At 40.3% G+C, this 13614-nt stretch overlaps 1 protein-coding gene across 1 annotated transcript; it reads left to right on the top strand.

Moving 5' to 3' along the window:
- The first annotated feature begins 8383 nt into the window (after positions 1-8383).
- On the top strand, positions 8384-13177 carry hps6 (HPS6 biogenesis of lysosomal organelles complex 2 subunit 3). Its single transcript, XM_086169617.1, has one exon. The coding sequence runs from the start codon at positions 8691-8693 to the stop codon at positions 11493-11495; it is 2805 nt and encodes a 934-aa protein (XP_086025743.1). The 5' UTR covers positions 8384-8690; the 3' UTR covers positions 11496-13177.
- Positions 13178-13614: the final 437 nt, after the last annotated feature.

Here is a 13614-nt window from a genome sequence, read left to right as displayed (position 1 = left end):
GACATACAGTATATCTGTATCTACCTTCCCTCTCTGCATCATGTCAACCAACTCTCAACCTTTTCCTGTCATAGTCCCAATATCTGTAGTTCCTACTCTTAGTCCTAGACTCTTTCCTTTCCTCTTTTTTCACTGTTTCTGAACACACCTTCCTCCTCTCCTTCTTTGACCTACAGTAGCCCTATTTCCACTGGTACCCCATAGGTCATCAGTACCGATGGCGTTTGCTGTTAACCTGAGCCTCTACTGATCCGGTATGAGATTATCAGGCACATGTTTAGTTATGGGAAAAATTCTACACTGGATGCCCTTCCTGACACAACCTCAGGGAGACACTGGCCTGTGCTGCCCTGAGGCTGCATTTTGGAAGCATATCACTAACCAAGCCATCAGAAGTAACTGGGGGTTCAGTGTAACGCCCAAGGACACTTAAACAGGAGAAGCCAAGAATTGAACTGCCAGCGTTGTAATTGGCGGGGTGCACTCTCCACAAACTTAGTCAAGGCACCCCGTGACAATAATCACAATACAACTAGTGAAACTTTTTATTAAAAATTTGAAATTATTTGTGATAAGAATGAAAATTGTGCATGAGATAAAGCTAGCACAATTGCTGTATGTATGTCTTCTACTTATGACGGACACTTGAATTGCCAAGCCAAGACCTTTCATCAAGCCATGATCCAAAGTCTAAATAAAATGATGTGAGTACTAATGATTTTCATATTGTGAGTCACAGCATGAATCACTGAGATAAGAGCCAGTGCTAATTGTAGTGGGATCCAATTGTACATGGCTTGTTATCAAATCAGCAAATGAGGCGGGGTATCTGTTGTGTTGGCGCCCATCAGAGCAATAGTGGTTCATCACATCTGTGTGTTCTCATTGGTAAATTTTGGGAAATGTCATGAAATGGTGAATATTTTTCAGGAATTTACTTTTGTCTTTATTTTTTTCACTTTTTTTTCCAATTATCAACATTATTCTTGATGTCAATACCAAAGACAAGAAGCAGAGCTGGAGGTAACAAAGGAAAATGTGGAGGTTCCTTTGAGAGTGACAAGGAGATTTATTGAGTGAAAGAGGGCATGAAGTTAGTTGGTGTAAGAAAAGAGGATACAGAAAATAGGTTTGGATGGAGGAAGATGATTCACTGAGCTCCAAAGGGAAACAGCCCAAAGGACAAGAAGAAGATTCCTTATACTGCATCCAATCACATCGAAAAAAAAATGGCTGGAAATGTTTCATCCCGCTTGTTTTTTACACTGATTTTAGTTTGAAGCTATAGCCTGTCACAGTCCATTTGTTTCAAAAGTCTGTTTGTGTTCACATTGAACCTCCAGCTGTACTAGGAAACTATCCTTATTTGTCATGAATTGTGACTGTGCAAACCCATGAAGCAGTCAATATAGAGGAGAATCTGTTGGAATATGCAGTTAGATGTTGGGCCTCTCACTGAAGAATATTTACCACTTGGAAAATTTCTCTCAGTTCTGGAAGGAAATCATTTGAACTGAAAATATAAGAGAAATCTCAGCCATTAAAAATCCAGATGATGAACGTTTTGCAAGCAGAGATCTAAAACCAAGTATATCTGGATTATGTAAATCCAGCATAGTTCTCTATTTTTCATTCGGAGTGTCCAAACATCCTTTTATTTGCTTTCTTTGTTTACAGCTTCTATGGAGATGCGTTTGTGTTTCATGCTGGAAAAGTTGGCTCAAATACAAGACGTTAAAAAGACTAAGAAAATAAAAAAAAAAATTGAGTAATCAAAGGAATATGCCAAAACTACATTTGCTGCACATATACCTGTACGCCTTTGATGAATTTCAGGCAGTATCCATGTTTGTCCAGGCTGCAGTGGCAAGTCTTGAAAGGAAATAAATGAATATTTTCTTTTATATTTCTTGATCAAATTGGAATCCTGGGGTCCTTATTGATTCATGTAGCTTTTCTTAGCTCACTATTAATACAGCAAGTAGTTGACTGATGCTGACTGAATTTATTCAAATTCAAGCCAAATGCCTGTAGCACAATATTTTTTGGCATTTCAATTTGCAATGAATAAATTGATAAATCTTTGCAACATATGCTTTGAAGCATTTCTATGAACACAGAATTTGACAATGTAATTTTTGCTATGGCAGTCATACCAATGGTCATGCTGGCCTTTACCTTTGACCACAAAACTTGAATAGTTTTTAATCTGGGTCCCATTACATCTTTAGATCATGTTTGAAAAATTAAATTGTATGACTAATTGTAAAATTACTAATTGCAAAAATTTCCCTTGAGGCATTAATACCATACTGCATCAATAACAGGATGGACTGAAAACGGTCAAGCATAATGCCTCCAGCTGCCAATAATATTGAATTTTGGCCAGTATCTTCATTTGTATAAAGTCCTAGCTCCCCTCAATCTGAGCTTTTCATCCTTTAGATAAAGCAAAGTAGGAAAGTACCTCATGGTATTGCTAAAATAAAGGATCATATTCATGAGAAAGGAAATCACAAGCCAAAAGATAAAGCCCCTTGTCATACTGATCACCATGCACAAGCATTTTAAAAATTGATGTCAGTGATTTTGGGCAATGGTCTCATTGATCAATATTTTTCCTTGATTTCGTTCCTCCTCAATCCTGAGGGGTAGCATTTTATCAGACTTTTATTGTTTTCCAACACGAGAAACCATTGCTTAGCAAGTACAGCAACAACTACACAGCCACATTATACCCATTCAAACATAAATTAATACAGAAATGTACGACATTGGTACAACAGGCACTAAATTACTGACATACCACATCCAGTTTCAAACAGTCACCAAGAATCAATCTTAAGTTGCGACTGCACTTGCTCCAGGTGCCACACACTTTTATACACTGTTCATGCGCGTCGAGTATTTAGTGAAATGTAATCATTATAGGCAATGATATTTATATAGTGATGCTACCTTACATCATACACTGTAAGTATACTTCACAATTTGGATGTGAACATTGAATATGGTTGGAATGGAAAAGTGTTTCAGTTTGCAAAGTCAGTCATTTATTCATTATCTATTGCTTATCCTGCACTCAGGGTCCCAGGGATGCTGAAGACTGCCACCTGTCATTATGCGAGAGGTGAGGTACCCCCAGACCAGGCGCCAGTTGATCACTTGGCCATATATAGAGATAAACAACCAGTCAGTCTTTCATTCAAACATCTGGGCATTTTGGGGACCCAAAGCCAAAGAAAAAAAAGTTCCACAATGTAACTTACAGGGAGAAAGGGAGGCTGGGTGAGAAAGAAGCTGCCTACATGACAGCTCAACAACAGCAAGCACTAACTGACAATAATGTCTGCCTTTTCCTGGAGGAGACAGGAGGTTGACAGGCAGCTGCGACTTCAGTTGGCACAGCGGCGCTCAAGCCCAAAACGAATTCTGAAGTATGTTTGGCTGTCTTAGTTTTTCACTTGCAAAGACACAATTTTACACACGTAAACCTTTCTTGAAACTAAATGGTCTGCAATTAGAATAATTCTGTCTTAGTGGGTGTGCAAAGCTGACAGCCAGTCCGTCTTCTTTACTCCGTGTTATAAAACTTTACAGCCATTGTTTTTTTGTTTTTGTTTTTTCATGCACCGTATAACTCAAAAGGGAAATGTGTTCGGTATCCAACCCTTGAGGTTCCGAGTCAAGCACTTTATCTCCCTGTCTAAAGAGAGTACACTCTGTAATAGAAGGTTATTTCTAACCAAGCTAGACCTGTCCTAAGGTGGATGTGAATTTACTATCTGAATAAAATGTTGGATGTTAATACTTAATGAGCATTGATATAGATATAATAGGACATAAAAACACGGACCCTCAGACCAAAATAAAAAGACAAGTAACATCCATTGAGCTAGCAGCGACAAAAAGTGCTGGCCAGCATGGCTATTACTTATGTAAGTAAGGCACCTGCTTTGCAAGTATTATGTTCCCTGCTTTAAATCATAACCATATTTTCTTCCGTGTCAAACCAGATGAAATGAGCTGCGACTAATATAATGAATTTGTGTGATTTTAACATAGGTCTTGGGATCTAATTATTCTATATGAATAACAGAAATGTGTTGTCTAAATTTAGTTCTAAATACATTTGCACGTTGCATTTGCCTTAAATCAAAGGACATAGTAATTTGATTTAGGATCGCAGATGGTCACCATCTTTGTTACAACTGATGTATATTAAAGTGGCTCTTTAACGAACAGAGTTGAATGAAATTGCACATGATCGAAATGATGAACCCATGAATCAACAGCAGCGCATCAACCTCTTGTTATCATTGGATGAGTTTCATTAGTCAAATTATCATAACTAAAAACTCAAGTACCATGACTGAGGATTAAACCATTTGCTTTAAAGAGAATCATATAATTTAATGCATGGAAAGGAGTCAGAGAATCTGTGAATTATTGAGATGACAAACTTTTGCCATTTACGACAAATCTAGCCATTCATTACTGTAAATATATCTACTAAATACATATTGCACTTATCCTGCACGCAGGGTCATAGGGGTGCTGGAGCCAATCCCAGCTGACAGTATGCTAGAGGGCTCATCTCAAACTGGTAAGTAGGGGACCACAGAGGTAGATAATATAACCATTTACCTTCTTATTCCAATGACAGAAAATTCAGAGGCTTGGACTAGCATGCTGCATGTTTTTGAACTCTGGGAGGAAATACAGTATAACCCAGATTGGCACTAGGAGAATATGCAAACTCAATTCAGAGAAGCCTAAATAGGGATTGCAATAGGAAGGTTCTTGCTGTGTTGATAGAGTGTTGAGTACTGCAGCACCACCCTGGCAATAAAGATACACCAATAAATTGCTAAAAAATGATAAGTTATTCAACAGAATGCAATGGGTATAGGTTAATTTGGGGTACAACATAATATAAAGAGAGACTGAGATACACATTTCATCCTAGATCATTCAAAGAAATTAATTAGAATTAGATTGAAGCAAATAATACAATTACATACATAAAACTAATTAAATTGGCCATTGCAGTACTTTTGCATGGACTTGGACTTGTTGGTGTACATTTCACAGTGAGGTCAGGCCACATTAGCCACATAATATGCTGGTATCAAATGCAGATGGCCAACCAACAAAAATAAAAAGGAAAACATGAAAACACATAAAATATGTCAGAATGTCATTTACGGTACAGTACTTTTAAAGACAAGAAACAAACAACATCTGTTCCTCCTGGATCATAAGTCAAGCTCATTGACCAATGTGTCCGATAACATAAAATTCAAATATATATTTCCAGTCAATGTCCTTGTTTGGACATTTCTGTTGAAGCATCAAAAATGGGCTTAATCGTCTTGTTCAAGACACGCTCAAATAATGGGAATGAGTGATCCTGTGTTTTGTATTATACAGGCTGCAACAAAGAAATTGGCATGCGCTTCTCGTACTTTCCACAACTTTCTTTACAACAACAGCAGACAGTCCGCTGGCCGGAGGCATTGCTGTGGTGCATAGTGATGTAAACCAGCCACAAAGCAAAGGCTGGACAATGAATGAGGTATTTCTGACAGTCCAGCAGTGTTGCCTCCAAATACTAACTTCCTTTAGTGTTACACTTTGGGCTCTGTTATTTTACAGACATTTGACCAAAAAGGTAAATAGCATACTGCTGGAAAGTAAAAACCGAAATAGGATGCTATGATCTCTTTCAAGGAACCAGGAAGTCAAATAAATAATACAAACCAGTGTATGAGCTGCTTAGATGATGTTAGAATTAATTTATATTAAAAGGTAAACTGTTTTATATCTATATGTAAGTTCACCTTAGTGTTTTATTCAACGGTTTCTCTACAGAAGTAAGAAACAGGAAGTTATGTACCTGAAATGCAATGTTGACATTATCAACCTCATACAGGAGAGTACAGCTAATTCTATGTATATTTAGACATCAGATGTTTGAGTCACTTGTCTCCAACACACACATAAACACCAAACACTTTACGCTGACGGGATGTTATTTCTTCTGATGTCGTCTTTGTACCTTTGCCTTGATGGAGATTAGATTGTTCTATGAATGCACCATACATAAGAACAGCATGGTTTAAAAATCGGGAAATACATTTCAGTTAGAACAATGTAATATTTTTGTGTACTGCAGAATTGCACAATTGTCTAGCAGGCTATTGGGGGGAGGGATTACACATCTAGACCATATCAAAATCAGCAAAACAAACAGACATACATATTTACACAAAACTGTGATAGTATCATAAATGATAAGACTTGTGATTGAAGTGTTAGTCGTAGTCAAAGTAATGATAGCAGCATCATGTAAGATAAGAACATAAGTTGTTTTTGTTTTTTGTCATATTAAAGTGAAACATACCAACAGCCTTTAAAACTAGATGTGTTTTGTTTTGTGCTATTGTATAGCATTAATAGAAGACAAGGGCTGGGTAAAAGGGAAACAATTAATAGATGACAGAAAACATGATCCATTTATTAGTTTGTTTCTGTAAGAACTTTTAATCCGGTTTCATTCCTTTTTATTATGAACGTTCATACGAGACGCGCGCATTCAGTGAAGATCAACACTGCCTTCTTCTGGATACAAGCACAAAGGACAAGCATGAAAGTAAGTTTTTATCTTTATTGCCTTTGCTTTGTTCTTTTTACTGTATTCAATTGCTTTAGACGTCTCGATTTTAATAGCTTGAGAGAGGCAATTTTGCCTTGAAATATATTTGGAGAACAATGCATTAGCCGACAGTTTGCGCCATTAATACAAGGGACAATATAATAAAGGACAAACTGATTCAATTATCTTATTGGGATCACAAGTTTGTCTCCTAGTTATCCAATTTCACTAAGCGTCTCAATTTTATTATCAAAAAATGTATTCTTCTTCACATTTATTGTAACATTGACCTTGATATCATTGGTGATGTATTGTTGTATATGTATTTGTGTGTGGGGAGGCACTTTATAAACAGATTTAGTTTTTAGAAGTAATACAAAAGCAATGTTCTGGTGATACCTATGAAGATACTAATACTATACCATTTTCTACCTATGGTATAGAGCTATTTATAAATTTACAATTACAAAATAATCAATTTCCCATAAGCCAAAAACAAATAAACATTCCATTGAGCTCTTTTACTTTTTTTTTTCCTTTTACTCCTCCCCTTTTTTTAAGATTGTCCAGCAACAGTCTTTTTTCTTTGTGTATTAATATGCTAAGGTCTGAGCCTTTACAGGTTCCTTTTATTTCCTCAGTCAAAGCTAGCCCATGAAAGACATCGGATTTGTCGCCCACACAGACAGTATATCAAAGTATTCATTTGGTTATCTTCCAAACCAGCATTCAGGTTACTCGCCACAAGAAATTGTTCAAATCATCGGATCCATTGACCCACCCTTGAGAGCTTGAGAAGTCGAAGCTCTCTAGTGGCTGTATTTTGAACATAACGCTAGGACTCAATCACACTCTCCATCCCACTCTTCATTTTCTCTCAGCGATAACTCTAGAAATAAAAAATAATAAAAAAATAAAAAATCACCATCCTAAACTTGTGGCAAACTTATGTCACTCAGCGTTATGTACTCACTCAGTAGTACTTCTGATACCATGTCATGTTAGTAAAATAACCAACTGTGGATTAAACTAGCATTTCTTAACAAGCATGGGCCTCCCTCTCTGACGGTCTCCCACCTCTGACTCCCACTGATGTTATCATCACGCACATAACTCTGAGTAGTAATACTAATAGTACATTTTTATTAAAAGCGCCTTATTTAACATTACACCACAGTTTGAACTTAACAGACCTCAGTAAATAACCTTATTCTTCAACATGAACACGAGGAAGATAAAAAGATACATCATGATACAAAAGGGCTTGTCACTTGTCAGCCATCTCCCCTTATGGACTGAAACACAAATATACAGCAAATAAAACAGAATAAATAAGGTTGCTAAAATGAAACGTAATTGTTTTTATAGTCTGCAGCCCACTATCCCGAGGTTACTTTCTAGTATTTTGTGACCGACATGCATGTGAGTTTGTTTTTAGTTAATTTCTAACAATGAACACAATAAAAACTAGTCGAGCAACCCCTCCATTTTATCACGTATTAAATGTAGAAGTTATTTAACAGGCGTAGTTTCAAGTCAGACTTTGGATTACGAACGAACGTAAAACATTGAGGGATTTTGTTCGGCATTATTCCCTTGTATTTAAAGTAGAATTAAAGATGAACGCAAGACTTTTCTGGACCCAGGCAGACGAGCTCCGTCCAGCTCCTCCTCTTATGCAAAACACGTTCGGCATCCGGAAATTAACAATCCCGTGATGTCAGGGGAGTGTTAGCTTAGCAGCCGGAGCGTCTCTTCCGATTTCGAGCTTCAAAAGTTATTCCGCATTTACCGTCAGCTAACACGTTAGCTTCTTTGCGTCTTCAGACGCCGGGTTACCGAAGCAGGAAGATGTCGGGGGGATGTCTCTTTCCCGGAAGGAGATAAGAGTGACTGACGGCTCTCAGCGGACTTAATAGCGGGATGCCTTTCCGTTAGCCCCTCCGGAGGAACGCAGTGCCACACAAGCTAGCAGGCTAGTCAACGGTGGCAATTCGATTACAGGCTACATTCCGCTACTCAGGTTGGAGTCATGTCGCGTTTAACGTTGGAGCAGCTGTCAGACTTCGGCGACTACACGGGCAGTAAAGAGCTGTCTGAGAGTCAAAATCCGACTTTCAAAGAGCTGCCAAACAGACTGTCAAACGTCCGCCTGAGCCCAGATGGACGTCACGTCCATGTCATCCTCTCCAAGCCTAAGGTCGGTCTTGTGACTTTTGACAAGTATGAAAGACCCCAGCTGGCTCAGAATCAGAAGAAGCTGGATTTGTGTTTGACCAAAAGTGTGCCTATTGTGGATATTTTATATTTGGACAACGAAAGCAGCAGCAGAGGCATCGCGGTTGCCGCAGTGGTTTATGAGAATGGAAAAGCTGAGATTTGGAAATTCCAGGAGTGCACAGGAGGATGGCATCTCCTGCAAACATCAGACTTGTGCAACAGTCCCCGAGCCAGAGTGGTCTCTGTCTGTGTCTGCTCCAAGCTTATCATCTGGTGTGAGGAGCGGCCCCCCTCGGAGAGCTCCCCTGCCCTCAGCTCCAACAGGAATAAGTTAAGATACTGTGTGTGCAGACGTGAATTTGACATGGATGAGATGGCTGTCAGTTTAGGAGGAGTGAAGATCGCCCTGCACAACAACCCTAAATTCACTGTGATCAGCTCAGGAGACTATGTACACCTTCTTCCTGATATCAGAGTAAAGCCCCTGTTGAATATCTCTAAATTTTTCCTGTCCTGGTATCCTCAACTTGACTTCTTCAGGGTCAGCACAACATGTAAAAGCACACCCTTAAAAAGGCTGTCAGCGAAAGAGTCGGACTTTAGAAGAGTGTTAACAGATTGTTTGGGATATTTATCAGCTCTTGAACCACCTGAGATATGTGACTACTCTCCGTCAGCCTGTGGTGGGCTGCTGCTTCTGCTTAGCACAGGCTGGGTGTGTCTCCTGCAGAAAGATGGGATGCTACGGCACATATACAGATTAGCAGACAACAACCCTTTGAAACATGGTGTACACACTAGCCTCTGCATGTACCAGGACACGCTAGCACTCCTGATTGGACAGAATCTGCATCTCATAGACTCTAGCTGTGGCAGAGAACTGGAAAAGATTACACTGGCACAAGAGGGGGTGTTATACACAAACCAAGCTGAAAGATGTACACCTCACCTCCTTTTAGAAACTGGGCTTTTTGCGGTGGTGCACCAAGAGGCAGATAGAAGAGACTCAAACACTAAGATAAAGCCTTCATCTCTGCATGCAGTGGAGAATATCCAGTCAGGGGCCCTCCTGGTTGAGGCAGTCTTTGAGGAGGCCTGTAAATATTACCAGCAGAGGAGCTTGAGCAGCACCCAGCTCACTGTCGATGCACTCAAACAAGGAGGTAGGTTTCAGGCTCCCATCTCTCTCGCCTATATTCTCAGGAGCTACCTCAACTCAGAGTCAAAGCCAAGGGCAGTAGAGCGCCTCCAGAACGGAGGGGGTGGCTGTATAATCGGGCAAGACAAGTTAAAAGGCTCCCTGGAGGCTGAGCTGAAGGCTATGGTCTCTCTGGAAGAGGTGAAGGGGAGTTTAGTGAAAGGAGGCGTTAAAGAAGTAGAGGGAATATGTGAGACTCTCATCGAGAAAGAAGTAACCAGGCTGCTTTCATCCTCGGAGCTGGATGAAGAAGCCTTGCTCTACCTAAACGACATCTTCACAATGTTCCCTTGTCAAGCTTGGAGGGCAACACAGGCTGCCCTCCAGCTGCAATTCAATGGGGAGGGCTCTTTTTCTAGCAGGGCTCACCCAGATGTGTGGAAAACTGTCCTGAGTCATGTTCCAACCACTGGCCTCCTGGCCCCCCTACTTCTTGCAAATGGAGGGCCAAAACACAAGCACAGCTTCAAAGCTGAGCAAAATACCAACTCTAAATTTAAATCTTCGAGCACCACTTTGCCCGCTGTCCTCCCAGTGTTTGAGCTCTTGTGCCATTCAGTTTTCACATTTCAGCCCAGCTGGCTGCCCAGGTTCCTTGAGCTTGCCCAGCAGCAGCAAGGCTCAGCTGGTCTGAGCCTGAGCCTGGCCACTTCCTCCTGGAGCTTTACAGGGGGGAGAGGAGGAGAGGGCGGGGAGAACAGTGTACCTCTCTATAAACGTGTGCTGTCTGTCCTGTCTTGCCTAAAAAAGGACAGAGACCAGCACCAGGATATAGAAGTGGAGGTGATGATGGTCAGTGGACGGCCCAACGCAATACTTCAGGCACTGAGGGTTCTAATCGGGAAGCAGCAATGGGAGCGGGTCACTCAAATGGCTCAGAAGTTCTGCAAACAGAGCCCACTGCTTAACAAGGAGATCTTCACCACTCTGCTCTGTGAGGTGACACAGCACAGAGACCTGGACCCCTACCTGGATCTACTGTGGGCCCTGTGCCCAGAGGACATCACTGTCACTGCCATTCTCAACTTAGTCCTGAAAAACCTCCCCTCCCCTAACACGCCTTCTCCTTCATCCCTCTCCATTTCCAGTGTAACTTCCCCTCCCCCAGCACCATTTGCCGATCCAGCGAGCAGTCAGTTGACCATCGGTTTGTTGAAACCTCTGCTGAGAAAAGTCCTCCAGCGTGAGACCAAGCCCAGCCAGCGCTATGCTGACATCCTCCAGTCACCAACATACCCCCCTCCCGCACCACCTCGTCAGCACACGGAACAGGCCAGGACTGGTACGGATCCCGATACAGGCTCACATCTGTGCAATGACAGCGTGACGGACCCTCTTAAAAAAACACCTGACTATCAGCCCTGCAATCACGCAACTGTCCCAAAGGCCTGTGCACTAAAGCCTTCTAGCCCACTCTGAATCTAATGAAATCACATTGTGTTTTTTAACACATTGTCACTGTCAGGGGATCTATGATTATGAGAGACTATTAAATGACTACTGATGATGTTACCTGTGTAAATAATGCAATGAATTATAAGCCTTCTTATGTATATAGTGTCAAGTGGTAAATGCACGATGACGAGAATTTTATTGTTTCAACTTGCATTGACCCATCTTAGCCTCTAGAAGAATACAAGCAATAAATATCATGCAGCCTAGTATTTAACTGCTCTGTTAACAACAACGCCACTAATTTTAGGAGAGTTTTATTCTGTGTGGCAACTTTCCTTTTATATTTAAAGCTAAAAAGGTCTTTAAGTTGGAGTTCAGTTTTGTTGCCCGCCATTTGCTGTGGCTTGTTTTCATGCAGCAGACAATCTAGTGACCGTAATCAAGACAACCCTTGCCTTTGTCTTGAATGTTTGTTTTAGGTGAGGTATGTCTAAGGAGTCCAAGGTTCTTGTACCCACTCCTGGTTTTTGTAGTCTTTGTTAAAGTGCTCAAACATAAAGCTGTTTCCTGTGGGCACTGTCAAGCTCCCTGGATTGTTCTTTTTCCCCTCCTTGTCATCTATTTTTTACTGTGTGGACACCATCTTGTGGCTCCCTCTTAGTCCAGCTCACAAGACATTCCTGACAGAGTACTGATAAAAATGACTCACAGTTGTACTTGAAATTCAATTTTAGAGGTAATTCGGTTGAGATTCTAGTGTGAGTGGAGCTTATTGTGACAAGCCAACTGGCCCTGCTGGCCGCTAACTGAAGGTCACATATATCCTCCTTCATGGGCCCTGGAAGTTTGAGACTAGAGATTGTAGGTCACTACTTTGCTGTCCTCTCCCTATGCTCTGAAACTGATTGCACTTTTACCACCCCAATCAGTATTGTCTGTATCATGCTTTCAATGGATGTTAATATATTTAAGTGCTATCAGAGTTTATTTAAGTGCCTTCATGCCAAACTTTCTGTGCTGCCTTTAATTCTTTTTTAAGAACTTTTTCTTATATATTAATGCAGAGCCATCTGATACTGTTATTTATTTTGTAATCCAAGCTGTTTTACTGATGGCTGACTTAAAAAGAAAAAACACTGCTCCTAACAGACAGACTCTGAAGAAAACTTGGTGGCTTTTCTCAGCACTGTTCTTCAATTTGCAAGGCTATGTCACATTTCTGGTGTCTCTGCAGTGCCCCTCTAATCTCTACTGAAACAAATGCTGAAACTGTACAAACCCAACAGATGTGTTGGCAACAATTATTTCTGTGATCATTTTGAGATGAATTGAGTTTTAAAAATTGTCCTCTGATTACGTCATGGGTTTTATTGATATCGTTACAGGTAGTATACACTTGGACCTAATCTATTCAACAGAAATCAATCAATCACCTTTTCTATTTCAAGTTTTTTATGGCCTGTTTAGAGTCAGTGCAATGTCTATTTCAAGGACAGGCCAGAGATCTTATTTTTTCACATTTACTCTTACACTGGCCTCATTGTGTGTCTTTCATTAAAGGGTAATTCTTCCTGATTTACCTGACAGAGGTTTCACATCTACATGGTGAGTTTACTGGTACTGTCCTTTTGCAGTACTTCGAAAAAATATGATGTGTAGAAGTATTTATGAATGAATGCTGTATGCCATTAAACTAAAGCTAAAAATTCTGTGTCTTACATTGGTATGCCTTTTTTACAGGGTAATGCCATTACAAAATCGGACACATCGGTACTGACAAGTTTATGCCTGCTGAAAGGCCTTTCTTGTTGCCTTTTTATTGATTGGATTAAGTCATGTCCTTGTCAAGCCCTGCAGTGCATTAAGGAGACATTCGTTGTTTAGCAACAACCTTGAAAGTCTGATCTTTTAAATTTGCCACAAACTGCTTTGGTGTTTTTTCAATGCCCCTGCAGCTAAATTGAACTCACAACAAATAACCTAACAGGAAAATCACATTGAAGTAAAATGTCGCCGTAAAGAAAAGGTTACTCTTAGTTTATTTGACGTCAAGTGTCAGTTGATTTGGTCCAACCTCAAAAAACAGTTCACTGTTTTAAAATACTCACCAAGTATATGCAATTATGCACCAATATAATCCATT

Source organism: Fistularia commersonii, chromosome 2 (genome assembly GCF_037954325.1).
Source record: "Fistularia commersonii isolate RoL2024-O1a breed Wild chromosome 2, RoL_Fcom_v1.0, whole genome shotgun sequence".
Taxonomy (NCBI): Eukaryota; Metazoa; Chordata; class Actinopteri; order Syngnathiformes; family Fistulariidae; genus Fistularia; species Fistularia commersonii.
The sequence above is the reverse complement of the archived record's forward strand: the minus strand, read 5'-3'. Positions and strand labels throughout refer to the sequence as shown.

Excerpts from the sequence above, each read along its gene's own strand:
- hps6 (XM_086169617.1), top strand. The coding sequence starts at position 8,691 with ATGTCGCGTTTAACGTTGGAGCAGCTGTCAGACTTCGGCGACTACACG.